The 20860-nt window shown below is 32.2% G+C and overlaps 1 protein-coding gene across 1 annotated transcript in view; it reads right to left on the minus strand.

The window, feature by feature from the left end:
* Positions 1-2748: 2748 nt before the first annotated feature.
* The window catches only part of LOC146539169 (neuropeptide CCHamide-1 receptor-like), a 93641-nt gene continuing 75529 nt past the window's right edge, over positions 2749-20860 (minus strand). Inside the window, exons 4-9 of the mRNA XM_085185493.1 lie at positions 11454-11584; positions 8471-8659; positions 6958-7061; positions 5891-6028; positions 4278-4391; positions 2749-3241 (exon numbers count right to left, since the gene is read on the minus strand). Coding sequence (XP_085041619.1) covers positions 3181-3241; positions 4278-4391; positions 5891-6028; positions 6958-7061; positions 8471-8659; positions 11454-11584 — 737 coding nt within the window. The 3' untranslated portion in view covers positions 2749-3180. The remainder of the gene's footprint in view (positions 3242-4277; positions 4392-5890; positions 6029-6957; positions 7062-8470; positions 8660-11453; positions 11585-20860) is intronic.

Consider the following 20860-nt stretch of genomic DNA (forward strand, 5'->3'; position numbering starts at 1 on the left):
TGTACAATATTAAGTTAAGTATTTATATTAAGTATTAAGTTATAAAATAATTTATTAATTGAGGCCAGTCGTGGCGCAAGGGCAATGGGTGGGTGTGATTGTAAACGCAATAGGTTGTGGGTTCGATCCCCCCCTCGAAGGAATGAATTATTATTTATTAATATTTATATTTCTTCACTCTAGCACCAAGTCTGGCGTTGGGGAACGGTCTTAACACAAACTTAATTTTGTAATTTAATTTTGCTATTTTTTACGTTCGTACATAAGGTCGTAGCGCATGGACACAAATGTGTGACAGCAAACGTTATATGTTTTGGGTTCGATTCCTAGACGAGGAAATTAAATATTATTATTATATGAAGCTGAAGAAAAACTATGATTACTGAAGAAAATCAATAGATTATGGATTTTTTTTATGGAAAGGATAAGGCAATCGTGTCCACGGGTCACCTGGTGGTAAGTAAACTCTGCGTGAATGCACACGACCCCGTGCGACACCAGGAGAGCTATTAGATTTCCATAGGGGAGCTATATACCACCACTGATTGGATGGTTCAAAGAAATTATATTACACAGATTATATTCCAGAAGTGTGTTCTCAAAAGTTTCTCCATTTAACTAAATCTGTGCTTGCGGTAAATTTTGATATTGTTTAGATTAACTTGCTGTTTAAACTACCTGTTCAGACGCACGCCCTGTACTAGAGCTGAGTTACTAATTAAATTCAAGGAGAGATTGTTATGAGGGTAGATAATAAAAAGAAAAAAATAAAGTAAAACTCTCATAAGAATATATTCTTTTAGAGAAAGAAAATTAACTTTCTATTTAGTTATGTTTATTTTGCAATGGAATTGTAAAGGTGCAGAATTGTGTCTTGTTTAGCATTAATTCTTTTCTTATATTCAGCATTTAGTTAATTACTAGTGCTTTTTACTATTTTTGGTATCATGTTACAGTTGAAGGTAGAGGGAACATGGGAATCTGGTCCGTTGTTCCCATCAAGATAATTTGGTTCCCCACTTTCCATGCTTAGCCTCTCTGAAGTGTCTTAATGGCAAAGTCTGAATGAAAAGGTCTGAATGAAAAGGTCTGAAAAAGTGTCTGAATATTGAATTCTCTCAGGTTCCCTTTTCCTACTCTACTATATGTGCGACACAGAATGAAGCTAAAAAAGAAAAACAAATGGATGTTTTAATAGCAAATAACAAACAAGGTTGTAAAATAAAAATATATAAAAAATCTATTACGTGCAAACGGAGTCAGGCTGCAAGTTTATGCAATAAAATCACAATATTTGTTATTTTTATCTTTATTTACATTATATACATTAAATAAATATATTATTATTTTTGCAATACAGATATTTTTAATATTTCCTTGCTTAATAAATATAATAATATAATTTAAATATAGGGTAACACGGAGATAGATGCCCCACTTCCTAAAAATTCTATTAATCCAAATGGAAATTAGGAATATATAAGAGATTCGAATTATCGCTGGTTTGAATTAACGAGAGCCAAAACAAAATTTTCATGATAAGCCTAATTAAGCCAAGAATTGATAATCTAAATAAAAAAAATATTTCAACATTTATGTTGAATTATTCTAATTCTAGTTAATTCTTTAGATTAACTAATCAAGATCAAAAATAATATCATGTAAAATGTATATTTTTGAAACCCTTTACCCTACAGTTTAAGGATTTTTTTCAGCTTCACCCAAACTCCCTGAAGGAACCTGGAACCTATTATTAAGACAATCTACCCGCTTTATGTTGTGCTTAAAATATTTGTACTTGATGTCTTATTCTTTACAAAAAAAAAGAAATATATCTGTTTTTTGCTATATCCCGCATATGCGGGATTACTATATACTAATGGGATAGGAAGACGAAACTTAGGGTTGACACTTCTAACTTTCCAGCTAAATTTCAAGACATTGCATGTTGAATGGGGGAACATTTAAAGACATTAGAACTAAATATAATTTTATATTAGACTGACTAGTTTTACAATTATTTTTTTTATAATTATATTATACACAGAATTGGAAAGTTACTTATGTATAATATATACAGTTATATGTAGTGTGAAAAGCTGACTTATATTAACTTTATCAATGATTTAAAAAATATATAAATATTTACAGATATTGTTCTTTCTATTTTTGTATGATATATATAAATAATTATGATATCGAACTAAGTTGTAATTTATGCTACTGACATCGTGGAACATTAATCCTGTAATCGTAGTTTTAAGTATCTTATATATTTGTTTTACTTAAGTTTCTCATGTTTACTGATTTTAACCTGTGGCTTCGTTCACTGGTCAATTTTAAATAAGTCAAGCCCAGTCAAAACCGCGTGCCGAACGAGCCCATTAAGGACTATGTTGAACTCGTAAGAGTAAATTGTATTTCCACTAATCCAGAACCGAAAAAAACCGAGCGAACAGAGGCGAAGCGAAGTATTTACAATTTATAAAAATCTGTGGGTGGAAATACAACCCTATTTTATTTTAAAGGAGTTCCACCTAACCATTTCTCGCTCATTTATAATGACTTATGATACATTCTAAGTGAGGACAATTTAGTGCCAGTCACAGTTCGTTCTCGGTTCATTTTCAGTCTGTTGCCAATATTCTCGTATGAAAAACAACAAAAGCATTAATAAAATATCAAAATTCAGGTTCAAGCATAAAAAATATTATTTTTTATTAAAAAATATTATTTTTTATTATAATATAAAATATTATTTTTTATTATAGACTATTGTTAAGAGACGTCGCTACTCTGATAACATTAAAATATTATGTCTAAAGTAACATCTAACATAAACTTTATATTACAAAATACGACTTAGGCCTTGCACTACCAACTTAATATCTAGAATAGAATAGTAATTACAATGAAAATTATAGTTGAATAAATATATATATTTAATAACATAAATCTAATTTACTAACTTCGTGAAAAATTATCTAGAGGCAACAGGAAGCTCTCAGTGCTCACGTCCTTAGCGTCCAAGTTGGTTTCGGTGTGTTTAACGCCGTTCTCGGTTTCACAACATTTGGGGAAGGGCGGCATGTTGTCAGTTTTGAATACAAGGCATTTCCTGTAGTTCTCCTTCGTTCTCTCTTGATTGTTGTTCGCGGTGGAGTGCGAACGATGCCTTCCTCAGAGATTCGATGAACCGTTGTTCAAGAGACGGATGCTACTGTCACGTCCTACGCTTGTCCTGTAGATAATGATATAGGTAGGTATATAAAGTTATACAGATTTTTTAGCTTTAAGTTCTTTCCGTTGAATTCTGGATTTATTGTCTGATAAGTGGCGGAAATAAACGCCGTGCTTTTGCAAGGAAATGAAAATATTAAACATGTAATTTCCTGGAATACAAATCGAACCCTCTACCAGTGGCGTTTACAGTATACGCTTGTGCCCTAACGCCAAGACTGTCCTCATTTATAAAAAAATATCATTCTAAAAATTCAGACGCAAGGTTAAAAATGATTCATACGTAAATTAAGATAAATGATTAAAACGATTATTCTCATATGTACCCTTGTCAAAGTTTCCTCATATAAGTAATCATTTTGTTTCATTATTCATTGAAGTGTATTCGATTGGGGAGTGGGTTCAATTCTCACTCGAGGGCATAAATAGAACTATTTTCTTTTTCCGTTATGGTAACAAGGTTAAGCGCGGCGTGCAATCCACCATTCACAATTTCTCCAAAATTCGGCAATATCGGCGAAAAGTGGTGAATGGAGAGTTTTAATACTAGGTTCTTTCTCTCTATCCTTTTTTTTACATACAGCGGAAAGATAGAAAAAATAATTATGAATTTTTACAAGGATACGGAACAATAGAGGACTTAACAATTGGACTTTCAAATTATAATTAAATTATGCAAACTTGCTGCTGCCCCAATATAATTTGTATGAAAATTGTTGCGGTGATGTATTAATTTTTGATATAAATGAAAATGTTAATATTTAATATCGAGGCCATGATGATCTAGCGAGGTAGTGTCTGGCTGTACGTTTTGTGTAGTTGGTTCAATTCTCTTTTGGGGATGAATTACACGTAAATTATTTTATTTTCTCACTTTTAGTCCTGTTTCATTTTTTTATGTCATTTGACTGTGATATAAAAAAAACTTGAAGATGGCTATTACGGCTTCTTAAATTATAAATTGGTTTTATAAGGAAAAAGATAAAAAAATAAATAATCAACATCCAGTATATTATCAAATAACATAATCCACTCACGTCCTCGGCACCATACTGATATTAGTTTTTCTGCTCGAATGTAGGCGTCTTGATGTTGATAATGAAAGCGATCCACGAGGACCGTGCGTGGACCCGCTGCGGCAGAGGAGATATCTAAAATTAATATTATTATATTAGAAATAATTATTATTTATTTAACTGAAGTATTTAGTCGTTTTTACAAAATTTAAAAATGAAACATTATAATTTCATTCTACCACGATTTTTTTTATTATTTCGCTTTCTTAGAATATAAAGCGTACCATTAGGGGAATTGTGCTTAAGATGACATACTTTTTGTTTCAAGATAAATATCTCAAATAAATAAAGTCATCTGAGATCGGCATATTGCGTATACTATTATATATTTCATAATCAACGAAATTATTTTAGTTTCAGAACAATCATCTTTCAAACATCATAAAAACAAACAAAAATCGCACTTAGGTCGACCAGTGTAAGACGACATATCTACAGGGTAAAATGACATACTTAGTATGTGGCATAAAACGCCATTTTTGTCAAGCATAGTTCACAAATAAATAGTTTCTTCTTTGCTGGGGGGCTTTTAAACAGTATTAAGGACAGATTAATACATGTTGCAAATTTTATGAGGTTGTATTCAGTTATCAGTCACTTCCTTTTCCAAAAGGGAAATAAACTTCGTCACTTGCGGCTATTGAATGCTGCTAGCAGCCTTATCCATGTCTTCTTGTGATCAATATACATTCGTTTGTAATTGCCAGGCATTTTGTAGACAAAGCAAAAAAAAATACATCAATTCTATTTATAAGGGTAAGATAGTATGCCATCTTATACTCACGTTTTGTATGTCATCTTACCCAATAGATATATGAAGTTAATTTTAACCGTTGTGACAAAAGTTTATAGGTCAGGATGCGCTTTTAGCGTTAGTTGTGTCATATAATAATCCTATTTTACATTTATAATTAGTTCAAATAGAAAATCTTTATCTTACATGTCTTTTCACCACCAAGCAAAAGCGAAAGAAAAATTTGTTGCAATTGAAAATAACGAAAACATGAATTACTTGCCCATCTGCATTCACTTTCAGCCATACTGAGTTTAAGCACTAGCTGCATCTACAGACACTCTCTAAAACATCACAAGATTGCACTTAGCGCTAATAGTTTCATCAATATTGGTAGTGTGTCATCTTATCACAGTATGCCATCTTGAGCACAATTCCCCTAAGTGTCCACCATTCAACATGCAATAACGGGAAACAAGGCGGAAATTAGAGGACGGAGTGTCTTACCACTAAGCCACAGCCAACAGATGCTATAGTATAAAGAATTAATTGTAATATCACGTCATTTCTTTGTATGTGATATAGAATTTCCATTACAAAATCGATTTAAATTGAAACATTCTAAATAAACAACAAACATCCTCACTCTACTCTGGTTTCATTAGATAAATACAATCTACTAACAAATTGCTTCGTTCTCGTAATTTTGTGCAATGTTATCTTTTAAAATGAATTAGACTGCGTTAACACTGCTTTCTCTCTGCTTAGCGGGATGCTGCGTGAAGCTTTACGCTGTATCATGAAATATAAATAAATGAGCTTATTTATTTATAATTTGTACCTATTAAAGTGTTTCCTGAAGATGCCACTAGTGCAGTAGAGAGCTATGGGGTTGACGCAACTGTTGAGGAACGAGAAGCAAAAGCCGACGATACGGAAGCCATGCCACCAGGGATTGTAATCGTCTTGCGCTGTAGGGCTGAAGAAAAATGTATTTTAATAGGACTTGAATGTTTTGTAATTCATCTATTTATAGTATTTATAGTATAGTAAGGCAGCCGTGGCGTAGTGGTTCAAGGGTGTGTCTATAACGCGACGGTTATGGGTTCGATCTCCACTCGAGGAAATGAAATATTTATTTACATTTATGGTTCCCTCTGCCTGTGTGCGGGATACAACGTAAAGCTCATTATAACCAATTAACTATCCAACATAAAATAATTTAAATTTGAACGAATAGTTCCTGAGATAAGCGTAACCAAACTTTATAATCTCTTTAGCCTTATCTATATATATAAAAGGACTTGTCCTCACTGACTGAGGTAAGACGCACGCACAGCCGTAACCGCTGACGGTAGAAACGTGAAATTAGGACAGATGTTTACTTTTGTAATCTGGACATCCACTAAGAAGGGATTTTGAAAAATTTTAACCCTAAAGGGGTGAAATAGGGGTTGAAAGTTTGTATGGAATTTTTTTTTTTAAATCAGCACCGATATTTATAAAATTTGAAATTTAGATTTTTAAAAGTATTTAATTGAACACGTGTTTCATCGTTTTCTAGAATTCTCCCCCTAAGGGTGCAAATAAGGGGTTGTAATTTGTATGGAAAAATCTTTAAAACGCCACCGATTATTATAAAATTTGAAATTTAGACTTTTAAAAATATTTAATTGAACATGTGTTTCATGGTTTTCTAGAATTCACCCCCCGAGGGTGCAAATAAGGGGTTGAAAGTTTGTATGGAAAAATTCTTAAATCGCCACCGATTTTTATAAAATTTGAAATTAAGACCTAAAAATATTTCATTGAACACATGTTTCATGGTTTATTAGAATTCACCCCTAAATAAGCTAGCGAAGCTGCGCGCGTCCGCTAGTAATATATAAGTGTTGATGATATACTTACCAATAGTAAAACCACATCATAAACACATGTGACGGCAAGAAGCAAGCGGCGAACACCAGTACAAAGGCTAGCACTGTCAACGCCACTTTTCTACGAGCTCGCATCTACAGTAAAAATGGGAAATTATAAATATACCTACATTATTTTCATCATCTAATAAATAGCTTTTGCAGTCATTTTAAATAAATCATTAAAATAACTGTAACATTTTAAGTGATATAAATAAGAAATCGCATATAGCAAGGTAGGCAATCGAAGAGTTGTCTCTTCTAGTCTAGTAATAAAAATACACAATTTTAGATTTTCGATGAATTTCATCTAAAAGATTGTAATAGCTCTTCAATAAAACATATATGATAAGTCCTTTCCATTAATTTGGAGTTTTCAAATCCCTGAGCACTGAAAGTTACCCTCATTAACATTTCATAAGAGACCGCAGACGCTGAGGTGCCTCTCAAATGAATTACCTACGTCTTTTTGAGATAGGTCCATCTTGACGACAAATAGTAATTTTAATATTCTTTATAAATTTTAAAATTAAATTATTTTTATATTTTTATATATGACATTTATATTTTTTTTTTTGTTAAGTGATTGTACAGAATCTCTAACGCAAAGAGAGTAAGAAATACTTTAGGAAAAATAGGCATGAATATGAACTTAACAAATTATTCATTAATTATTTTCCTATAATAACTCTGAATTCGAATCTTTATCTTACTACCAGAATGAGAAAATTCGTTCCCCCGAGTGATATTTCAGCACGCAACCCTCGTCTACAGTCAGACGCTATGCCGTAGTGTCTCAACGGCCTCAAGCTGGCTGATAATAATCATACTTTGTAAAATAAATTAAATTGAAATTGAAGAGAGAAATACTCAATAGTTTTTAATTTAAATTATTAAGAAATAAAAACCAAGTTAAAACACATATGTATAATGATTAGGTAAGTTTTGGAGCAAGGGCACAAACGTTGGGCTGCAAATGCGACAGGTGATTGGTGCAATTAACTCTGGCTACGAGGAAAAGCCCGAAAGAGTACCACCAATCAACAACGCCTCCAAAATCGTAATAATGTCTTATTAGTGCCTTTACACTAGGTGCCCAGATTCCCTCTGTCTACCATGCGAAACTGCGAAAACTAAAAAAAAATAAAAGATATAATTATATAGCCATTTAACTAAAAATTAAACTCAATTTAAGATACGAAAAAACCCTTCGAAACCAAGTATTTTGCGAAGACAGACGGACAGTAATCCCTTATTAATGAGAGCTCTCATTGAAGGATCTTTAATCCTATTAAATTTGAAACTAACCTCGTCCCTGCGAATGTTCTTGCGAGACAAAATACCTATCGTGCTTTAAATTCTAATGTATATTATATATGTTATTTAGTGAAACTTTAACTCAATGACGCCTTCGAGACTTCGCGACAAAACAGAAAATGTCATTGTTTAAGGAAACGTTCGTAACATAAATTTACTTATTTTGTTTTTAAATTAATTTTATTTACCTGTCTTTGAGTGCCTTGCATTTCCCCGGGCACGTTTTGCGTGCTCAGAACTAGGTGTCTGGCCATCAGCACGTAGAACAGAGCTATAACTCCGAGTGGCAGTGAGTAGTATACCAGGAATCTCATCAACACCATCGTGCGAGCGTAGGACTCCCCCCATTCTGGAGGGTAGGGGTAACATACGAGAAACTGTGAAAAAATAACTAGGTTAGATAAAAAAAATAAAATCATTGTTTTTATAAATTAATAAATGTCCCATAAGGATTACTAAATCCATCTAAAAGGCAATGACCCTTAAATAAATCGATAGGTGCTAAAACAAATATTAGTGGCAACACAATATCTCTTGTAGTTTACTAATTACACAACACAGTTGGGTTCACCAAGTTCTAACGTAATTAACCATCACCGACGAAGCTATTTGATCTTGTGCAGGTACCTGGTACGTGGATACCAGCCCCTACAATGCTTCCAAACGTCCAAATTGGCGACCCTTTAAAATTGAGTTTGAAAGTAAATTTACTTCATAGACTATTTGGAATACATTCAAAGTATTATATTTATTTATAACCACCTAACTATTCTGAAATAGGTCAGAGGAAGTTGTTTTTGTTTAAAATTTTTAATTCTCATCTAAAAGTTAAAAGTCGAACTTTAGTAGGTATAGGAAAAAATATTTTGAATATACATACTGACATACACTAATAAAATTTCCATTTTCAGATGTTTTCTATGGTTTTCCAGAATTTCACTATGTATTTCCAGAAAGAACCTTTGTAAGTGAACACACGTGCACTCGCTCATGATAACATAATTAAGAGTGACATATTTTCTGTCATGGCAGAGGAGCTCGTCTGTTGCCAACTAGCTTTATGTCAAGACGTTATTATTTAAGACTACAATTATTTTATAAAATAAAAGATTTAAGTTAAGTTAATTATTTTATAAAATAAAGGATTTATTATGGTTATTTGTTTTAGGTTCACGTACATCCATCCCACTCACATTAGGATAGGCAATGGGAACCTGGAAACCTAGTGTGTTCGCCTAACGCCGCGATTTGCCTCGCTGGCAGAGCGAGGAAATTAAAATATTAAAATTTTAATTTCTCAGTTTGGTAATAGAACCCACGACAGTATGCCAAATCATATTATTCAAAGATAAAGTAAAAATAGATCGATGAAAATTGACTTTTCATTATCGAAGTTAAGTGTGTGAGCTACTAAAACAAATTTACTATCGACTCCAAAGCGATGGCTGATTTCCCTCAGGACTACTAGACTTACAATTTAGATTTCGCTTAAGTTTTAAAAGTTAAATCAAAACTTTAGTTTTTCAATTCTATTCTAATAGACTTCGCATCTTGTTGACATATGATATGTCTATTGGATATTTTATGTCTAGGTATTGATATTAGATGTTAATTCAAAGTAATTTGTTATATTTAAATATCGCTCTTTTTATCATAATTATGAAACAATAAATTTCATTGATGCAGAAATCGTTCTGAATAAAAACATTTTTATTGGATTTTTGTTTGACTGAGATCTTGATTAAGACCCTTTTGATTGCTTCATGGTGTATCCTAAGCCTGGGAACCTAATATTAAGACATTCCGTTCCTTTAAAACATCTGCTCCCTATTTTCAGCCGAATTCACGAAGCACTGCGTGTTCAGTGGCGATTTACCTCATGACTCTATGGCGATTCGCCAGGTGAAGAAATGAAAGTTTATTTTCTCCCGTTTCTCTCTCCCGAGTGGAATCACACCCACAACCATGGCTTTTACAGTCTCAAGTTTGTGCCCCTGTGCTAGAGCGACCTCATTTCAACACCACGTTATTGCATCTCCTTCCATAAAAAAAAATCCAAATCGTCGTCATTATCACAATGTAAAGAAAATTGTTCGAAATTACACAATATACTCTCTGTGATATGCATTGAAAAACTTGTAAGTGTGATACTAACAAGAATATATTATACCAAACGGAACTTTGCCAAAGGAAAATTCCATAATCATGTTAAATTCTTCCAAATTAAAACCCATTGACCACAGAAGGTTTCATTCTGAACAAATATTTCTGATCTCATTTCAGGAAATGTCGACGGCAGGTAAAATTTCTGGGCGAGAGCATTAGGCGTTTAACGCTTTCGTTGCTTTGGTTTCGAGGCAATCAAATTTGTTTTGCTTCCTTTTATAGATGTGGTAGCAAATTAACTTAACAATTATTTGTATAAGATGTTTTAAAATTTTAGCGAGGTAGGTGTTTGAATTTATCTAAGCAGGCAGTTATCATTAACAAATAAAATTATGAAAAACTGAGACCGTAGTAGAAAAGTTTTATAATCTGAGTGTAAATGGGAAAATTGTGAATAGGGGAATGATACTAAAACTATTAACTTTTGCTGGTAAAAATACACAATGTTCACTTCCGTTACTCAACACAAATTGAGTAATATGAAAACAGTCATAAAGTCCACGTAAAAGAAGTCGCGACCAGCCTATACTATAAAATAAACTTTTTATATTCTGATGTATATCAGAGTTATGATTCCAATAATTCTTAATATATCGTCGTCACAAATGGTATGACATTCGTAAATTTTGTTAGTATAATTTTGAAACGACCTCCCTCGCTTCACAGCTTGTCCTGTACAATAATTTGGTATTTAGATTTAAAATTTCTATTAACATTTTTTGGTTTTTAACGTAGATAATAGAGAGAGATATTTTAAGAGATAACAGAGAAGATAATTCATTTTCCTGGAAAGAATCGTACACTTAAACATGTTTTTATTATTTTTATTGATATTGTCTATGTCTATGTAAATAATACATGGGCTAGTCCAGTCTAGTGTGTGTAATAAAAAAAAATAGAAAAATAATAATAATTTCCTGCCTATTCTTTTTACAACAAAGGCAGAGTATTATTCTCTCTTTATTTTTCGTTTATGCTTATCATCACAAGTTAAAATTGTCTTACCTGCTTTGTAGGATTGACGACAAAAGCTCGTAGATACGAGCCGATGTAGGCTGGTGTGGCGAGAGCGGCCGCCAGGATCCATATCCCAATTGCAGTAGCTACAGTAAGACGGGTGGCTCGCTTACTGCCTCCTAGTACACAAAATATATATATTTAGTAATAACTATAATAGTTCAAAACTCAATAAGGCGGTCTTTAAGTATATTTAAAATAAAATAAAAAGAAATGTATTATAGTTCGATGCCAAGAAAAAAAAATATTTACTGGTTTCATTCCCTCGCTCTAGTAATGAGGGAATGCATGGCCTTGAGTTTCGCTTCTTAACGCCCAATGTCTCAAAAATTAACTTGCATAACACTTGCATACTTTTCCTCCGTTTTCTGCCGAATTCAGTAGCATATATATAGCATAGCAGAAAGAACATGATTTTAAGATACTCCGTTCCCATTTTCTTCTCGAGTCGTTGCGTGTTGAGTGATGGAACTCAAAAACTGCTCTTTGGATTTATAAGTTTGGCAGTCCTATTATTATTTTGTTTAATCTATGAGTAATATAAGATAAATAAATTTATAATGAATGTTTAAAATTTCTAAGTTGGCAAGTGGCAACTTAAATGAATAACTGGAGACTCTCTTTAGGAGTTATTGTATAAATATTAAAATATATGTATACACTAGGCCTGCCAGCGGCTTCGCCCGCTTGAACTACATGATTATTCATTTAATAAACAGAATTGACTGATAGTTATATGTGTTGATGTCAACGAATAATTTAATTTACTCGTTCAGAAACCGCCTTAAATGTAATGTTATTGATTTGGATAAGAATTTATATTATTCTTTGTAAAATTAACTGTAATGTTGCATATTACAAAAAATACCCAAATCAAATCTTGAGTTCATTCAAATGCCCATAACTTTTTTTAATGGACCGATTTTGATGAAATGTTTTTTCGATGAAACGAAACGAATTTTAGATGTTAAGTTGAGTTAAAACAAAGCAATTGGTGAAAGTTTGAAGTAAATTGGTTCAGTACTTCCGAAGATTAGCGTGATCATACATACAGATAGACAAGAAATTACAAAAAAAAATTGTTGCTTTCTATTAATCTTTTTAAGTGTCCCTCTATCCATTTCAGTCAAAAATATTAACAGACAAAATATTTTTACTGTTTTACTATATATAGAGATTCTGGGTAATGTCTAAAAATATATAAATAGAAATATATAAGAGAAAACAAATGTATAAAATGTATAAGGTGACAAGAGTTACGGATCATAAGTCTATAGTGTAAGGTAGAGTAAACAGTATATAAAAAAAATAAATAATAATAATATAAAATACTCAAATATATTTTTTGCGAGCCAAGCCACGAGCGAATCGCTCCGGTACCGCTCAGGCATCTACGGCAAAGTGGAGTGGTGTTAGGTTTCGCAAATTCAAATATAGATGGCGTTGTAGGAAGTTAGATCGCGCTATCGTTACGTTCATACGTGTACGTATATACCGGAAATTTCTGAAGTTTGGTTAACTCTGCCTACCCTAAATGTGGGGATTAAAATATTCAATTTTTGATATACAGACATATTTTAATATGCTGTATTATAAACTCCTATCAAATAATAGTAATAAATAACACTTTAGTGTATATTAAGGTATTAAAATATATGTTAATATGTTATTATATAGTAAGAAAATCATACTATATTACAATTTTATATTTATATTTTCAATTCTTCGCTTTGGCGTCGAAGCATAGTGCGGCGTTAAGTTCCGCCACTCAACAACAAGTAATTCCTCCAAAATTCGGCGGCCTCCAAAGCTGGCGTTGATTTACGTTTATGTCGTAAAAAACATATTAAAAGTAATTATACTATGTCAGTAAATTTTATGTATATGTATGTGTAATGAATAATCAAGTAGTTCGAGCGGGCAAAGCCTCAGGCGGGCCGCTAATAGTAAATAAAATATATTATGTATAACTTTGTAATGTGATGGATTTGTTTACATTTTTAATTATTGCTTTATTTTAAATTTAACAAATTATTATTTAATATTTCCGCCAGAGCCGAATGTGCAAGCGAGAGCACGGATCAAGCGATAGAGAGGCACGATCGGCACGGCATAAAGATGAAAAATAAAACAAAATTCTTAGAAAATATTTTAAGATAAATATTTTTAGATTTTTTGTTCCATCAGAAATAATTATAATACACAAATGTTTTAAACTAATTCCATAACTCTAATCATAATGGGGCCATGTTTTACAGCACGCGTGCGTTTCCCAACATATATAAAGGTGTAATAGTATAATTAAATGTGTACATTTTATCTAATTAATCTCCTGTAATTACCTCATACTGTGAAACGTAATCTTGCTGTGTTATCAAAGAATCTAAATATACGTATAATAAAATGTCTTTATTTTTATTGTTTCCAACCTTTTAGTGAAAATAATAGAAGTGCCAATTCATCTTTTTTGGTAAAAACAACTGTCCTAAATTCTATCACCTCTCAAAATATAGGAACGAAAGTATCTTCTTCACTGTCGTCAATCGTTCCATTAAGTCACCTTAAGTTCCCAGGTTCCCTCTGCTATGTTAGAGGAAAAGAAACAAAAAGGTAATCGATTTTTTACCATTTATATTCCAAAACTAAGCCTTTGCGTTCACCTAAATTATATTTGGTGTGACTTTGATGTTATTTTAAGATTGACTCGTGTGTTATTTTAAGATTTTCTTATTCAAGTTATTCTTATTTTACTTTTTCCAATTACATTTTCATACCAGTTTGCTCAGTTTGCGACCTCAAAATAATAAATTAATAAGTAAATTAATATTATAAGTATAAACGCAAAATTTAATTTTAATTTTTAAATTAATAAGTATAAAGTAAGCATGAAATTTAATGAACTTTGTTTTCACTGATTTTTAATATATTATTTAGTAGATACTAATTACTATTCCACATATTGCGTGATTTCATGTGATTTTTAATAAGTAAAATATTTATTTACGAGCAAAAATTTTTAGATATTTAAAATTTAATAAAACAGTCTAGACATAACTTGTTTTTTTAAATCCAAGGCAATACAGCTTTTGTTTTTCAAACACGACATATATTAATATTGTTTTTACTTTAATATTATGGCCCCTCACAGATTAAAAGTGTTGCAGGTTTTGAACTTCTTACAAACGAAATTTGCATTTTTTTTTATTCTACGCTGTATCCCGCACATGGCAGCTTAAACAAAGGAAATCTGGCACAATTAAGACATTCCATTTTCATTAATTCCCTTCCTCATTTTCCGCCAAATAAAGAGTAAGCATAAGGTAGAGAAATAGAAGCATCACATGCTAACACTGTTCTATGTTGTAAAATTGACATGAGTTACATCTAAGTACCCCAAAAACCAACTATCATTTTTAGTTCATTCAAACAAGGTCTTGATTGAAAACATCAGACAAAAAATGATATACATATTGTGTTTTTCTTATATTTGAAAAAAGTATTACACAATCACAGACAAATATTTCATTTTTGTATAAAAATACAAAGAAAATAATATAATATGAATGAAAAGGAAAAATAATCTTGATAGTACAAAGAGAAATCGCCTTAACTTAACGTTTATGTGGCATAAGCTTTCAGATTTAGTCCTATAGAGATAACTTATTTTCGTATCCATTCTTACTTTTATGTTACCGATTGCTGATAACTATTGTTGGACGTTCTAAATGTTCCTTTAGGATGCCTAGATATAATGCGGTCGTCGAGTTATGGCCTCTATGAAGTAAGGTCTAGATTGGTCAGATTTGATTTTAGGATTTTTCTTGCTTTTCATCACAAAGTCCACAACTCGCTGGTCGTACTATAATACTATTTGACAGTATTTACTGGCTTTTTAGGTTTTGCTATAAATCTGGGCCAAAGTTAGTTTAGTATAGGCAGTGAACTGGAAATTACTAGCCACATGATGATAGCTTTGGTTATAAAATATTAAACAATGTAAATACTGTAGGCTTATTTAACCTATTTTATAAATACATCATAGTCATTTCTGACATTAATTGGACGAGTGATGGATTCAAATCTCACTCGAGGGATTTTTGTGGAGAATATTATGGCTTTTTCCTCGTCTTTGTGCAGAAATCAATAGCTGGAAAAGGGGATCCCCCCTTTTGCAACGTGACACTTTATATATGATGATCAATCAACTGAATCTATACCAAGGTGTAAAAGGACGCAAAAATATTTAAAAAACCAGACAAGCGCGAGTAGGGCTCGCCTCCGAAGGTTCCGTACGAAAATTGTAGGTGTCCAGCTTTTTTCTGAAACTAAGTGGCGAAACTAAGTAACTAAGTAACGAATCGAACCTACAACCAGTGGTCTTAGTCACATATCGTGCTCCTGCACCACGACTGGTCTCTAAAGCCTAATAATACCTATAATAATCCAAAACAGAAAGCATCATTAAATTTACCTCAAATATATACAAAACTCAATCCCGTTATTCCGTTGCATTTAGTGCAACGATAAAATAAGATCTAGCTAGCTAACCAATCTGGCAGTAAATAGAAACGGTCGTTATTCTACACGATTTATATCGACACGCCTAGTTTTGAACAAGAATTTCCCTTGGACTGTGATGTTTTGGTTCCAATGTAGACAAATGTTGGGAATTACAGTTAGTTGACAATGGTTACAGGTTCATATTTTTTGAGTACATACGAGTATATACACAATTATAGAAAAAGGCGAGAAGAGAGAGTAGACAGAGAAGAAAAGGTTTTTTTTGTTAATAGATTTTTTGTTTAAGCAATATTTTAAATAGACGTAATGATTTTTATGTAATACAATTAAACAGATGATGTAAAGAATATGATTTTTTTGAAGCCAATGTTGTCACAGAGGCATAAGCCTGCAACTGTATACTCAACAGGTTGTGAGTTCGATTCCCACTCGAAGAAATAGAATATATTATGCAAAATTTGAAAATGCAGGACCAAATACGAATATATACTTTATTTTCTTTCATGTATCCAGATCTCAGTCACAATTTCAATACCAATATTTACTCAAGTTTCATTTCTATATCCGTTTTGTAGAACTACATATGTAATAATAAATAAATAAACTAACTATTCGAATGAATTTATACCTATTCGTTTTTAGCTGCCGTTGTGCGCGATATTGCTAACAAAGAGATATTGAAATAAAAATAACATAAATCGATAACAGTTGCTAATCCTAAAGGTTTTTGCGAAATTGGAATATAAACTATCAAACGGAATAAAATATTTTTTTAATTAATATGTGTTCACGCTATTGTTACATTTTTTTACAGAGTTAATTTTAAGTTAATTAAGGTATTTTAAGGTATTTTAAGTTTATTATGACTATGGCATGAATAAAAACCTTAAATTCAGTTCATTCTACAAGAGGCAGATTGAGACCTCAATTGACCTTCGAGAATACATCATCAATAATATTGGAGGAAGATAAAGTACTCCACGGAGGGCTCTTTATATATAAAGTGGTGAAGAAGTTGATGACAGTGGGCGAGGCGAAAGAGGCGATAAAAAGACATATTATTTTAGAATATAGTATACATACGCCAGTTTCCCTCTAAAGTAGATAATACTTAAAAATATTAGAAAATAAATGCAAGACCATTTGCATTTTTTTTTCTTTAAGAATAATCGAGATGAAGTGTCGTCATCGTTTTTTACTTAATTTATTCCTTCCCGGCACTTTTATAGGTCTAAAAGTGACAGTGTCGAAAATATTATCTTGGTCGTTTATATAAAAATTATGTGACCTCGTTATAAAAAAATCTTTTTTTTATTATTTAAAGGGTAGGCAGAGGGAACCTAGTGTTAAAACACTCCGTTTTTCACTTTCCGCCGAATTTTTCACGCCTCGCTTTGCCTCGATACCAGAGCGAAGATGAGGATGAGGATATAAAAAAGATTAAATAAATATATCATTTCGTCGAGTCGGAATCGAACCTGCAACCGTCGCTTTACCGTCACACCTTTGTGCTGAGCGACAGCCGGTCTGTTTCCATGCATATTTTAGCTTAAAATTAAAATATGCATGAAAACAGACGACCAGAATCATTCACCATTCCACACTAGTAATATAACGTTCATACATTTTCATTTCACGAAGCACAAAACATAGCGTGTTTCAAAGTCAGATTTCGCGTGCAAAATGATATATCTCGTGATTCACGATCTCTATATCTGCACAATGTGTATGACGGAAGCGAGCACCATTAATCTAAGGAATCCCTTTTTTGGTTGTTTCCTAATAAATATTTTATGCATATAATAAATTTTATTGTCAGTATAAAGCTATGTATGTATGTATGTTTGTTACGAGATAGATGCGGAAATGACTAATGGATCAATATTTTTCATCGTTTCTTGTTGAAAGAGATTATATCGTAGAGTTTGTCGTTCCGTTCTCTCTGGCGTTCCCATACAGCGTGAAATTAAGTTGAGTTAAGTGAGAAGAGTGTTTGAACACTGAGTTCCCTCGGCCTACCCTGGTATTGCAGGATAGAGCGTGAAGTTAAAAAAAATAAAAATTGTAACTATAAGAAAATCATTGGCAACTCCGTAAATATTACATTAGGGTTATCGTTCATCACATGCAAGAAAGCGAGTGCATCTCAAGCACACTTTATCTTGTGATGGAATAGACGTGTACCGGATTTGTGTACACTTGACACTCTAAGCATAGTGAAGTTTGCCAAGTTTCTAAACGAACCGAGCTATGGAAAAATATTTCTTTATTGCCATTGTAAATAGTACTTATATTATAATAATAAGCCAAAAAACGCCTGAGAACGGTTGTGACGTAGCGAGAGCGTTTGACTGTAAACATGATGATTGTGGGTTCGATTTCGACTCAAGGAAATACAATAAGATATGTTCTAAGTAAACAAAATAAGAATCTAAATTAATTTAATGTAATTTTTAAGCAAATAGTTGAAAAATAAAAGTACCCAATACAAATTTTAGTTTTAGATTCGTATTAAATATTCCAGCAATCCGCATCCTCTTCTCATTTCCAACGTCAAAGAGCATTGCTTATTTTACGTTTCCAATGATTGATACCGTTTCTATCCGTCTACAATATTTAGATATCGCGGAGTCAGTAAACACGTGCCTTTCAATCTTCCGTCTAAATATATCGTCTATAATAGTTGTATAACATATTTCCGCAGTACCTTTTTAAATGTAGTTGTATTAGATTTAATTTCTTTTCAAAATGTAATAAAACAATAAACGAAAAAAATAAAGAAATATTTAATTAAATCAAAAATTGCAAAAAATAAAAAGTAAAAAAAATCCTTTTAAACAATAAACGTGTAAAATGATTCAACGTGTGACTCAAGTGTCACTCAATCACTTGTAGAGTGGACCGAGTGCGAGTGTTTGAGTAGCGATAAGTGCTAGAGGTGCTTTCAGGAGTTTAAAGAGTTTTCAATTTAAATTTCAAGTCATCGTGGGGCTGGGGCAGAGGCAGGGTTCTGGATTTGATTCCCACTCGGAGCTTGAATATTTAATAATTTCATTTCCACGCTCTTGTGACGAGGCCAAGTGCGGCGTTGAATTCCGTCAACCATTACGCAACTCTTCTTGAATTCCACTGAAGTGTCAATGGGAAACAGAATATCTTAACACTAGATTCCCAGGATATTTCTGCCTATTCTGCTTTCAATAAAGACACCATTCTATTGCACAACAACGAAAGTACATTGATACTAAAATAACAGACACTAAAATAATATTTAAAATTTATTTTCTCTTAAGCTTTCCATCAACACGTTGGAAATGTCTGGATTATTGCAAACTCCTCAGCTGCCGTCTGGAACTTCGTTTAAGCTGATTAGTATTCAATTGAAAGAATTGACAGAATCGGAAATTAATGTTATAAAGTAGGAACTAAGCGGCGCCTTGACGGCAACTTGGCAACGTTCTATTTTAATAATATTTACATAATTGTTTCAAATAAATTAACTTGGCAGTTGAGTTACTTGAATAAGGCAATAGAAAACAGTTACAGTCGACGTGATAAATATATTGATTTCTAATTATCGATACGTTGTGGATTCGATTCCAATCGAGGAAATTAAATATTTATTAAAATTTACATTTTTTCTTCGCTCTGGTGTCGAGGCAAAGCGAAACGTTGGATTGCGCAAATCAACACGAAAAGTCTTCAAAATTCGGCGGAAAGTGTGGAACAGAGTGCCTTAACACTAGGTCTCTGCTATGTGTGGTATGTTATTGTATACCAAAGCATGTATACCTACCAAAAATAATGAAGCTACTTTGATATGGAGAATGTAGTGAAGATTCTCAAGGTTATATTTGGACAAAGGCTATTCATAATATTTTATTTTCATAAGTTGGTTTTTCTATGGTAAAAAAAAAATATATATAAACGTACACTCTGTTATTTGATGTTTGTTTTCCCTCAGCCTTACTTCGAATTTGACCCTTTGGGTACGGAACCTTAAAAATAGTTACGGGTACTATGTTTACGAGTACACGGAAGGAATATATTCAATAGATTTTTATTATTTCCCTTAACACAGATAATTTCCAAGATAAGCAGATAATATGTTTTTTTTTTCATTTGAAATTTTTTTATTGTAAAAACCAAAATAAACAATAAAATAAAAACATCGCATATTTTATTATTTTCCAATAGCTTAGCAATTTTGAGATCTCCATTGAAACATAATTATATTCAAATTTGATTTGATGTAAAAATTAAATCGACAGTAAACAAACATATTTTAGTTGTAATAATAACATAGGGCCCTTTTCATATTATTATCGATATGAAATTTACCTTACGATATACGTCTGGTCTCTCGAGGGTCGATCGTTTTCTCGTTAGTTTCAAGATCGCGACCGCTGATGCACTTGAGACAGCGCTTTGACTTTGGCCTTCAAATTCATCATCAATCAAGGGCTTGAAGAGTAAAAATAGATAGATATTCTTACTTGTTTGTAAAAAAAGGGAATTGCATAGGAAAACTAGTGTAATAACACTGCGTTTATCACTTTCCGCCTAATTTTTTACACCACTCAGCTTCGATCCCCCCTTCGAAGAATAAATTATTATTATTTATTTATAATTTTATTTCTTCGCGGTGATATAGAAGTAAAGAAAATACATCAAAATCAAATCAGCTTCACGTCACATCCCGCATTCAGCATCCTGCTGAGTACAGCGTACAGGCAAATAGAGTTTAGTGTTAAAACACTCCGTTCTTATTAATCAGGGAATAATAATTCAGGGAAATGAATTGTTAATAAAAAATCATTTCCCTCAATGAGAATCGAACTCACAACTGCCGCGATACAGTCACACCATGTTAC

This window comes from Heliconius melpomene, chromosome 5 (assembly GCF_056956725.1).
Source record: "Heliconius melpomene rosina isolate 202511_hmr_F chromosome 5, ASM5695672v1, whole genome shotgun sequence".
In the NCBI taxonomy this organism is placed as follows: Eukaryota; Metazoa; Arthropoda; class Insecta; order Lepidoptera; family Nymphalidae; genus Heliconius; species Heliconius melpomene.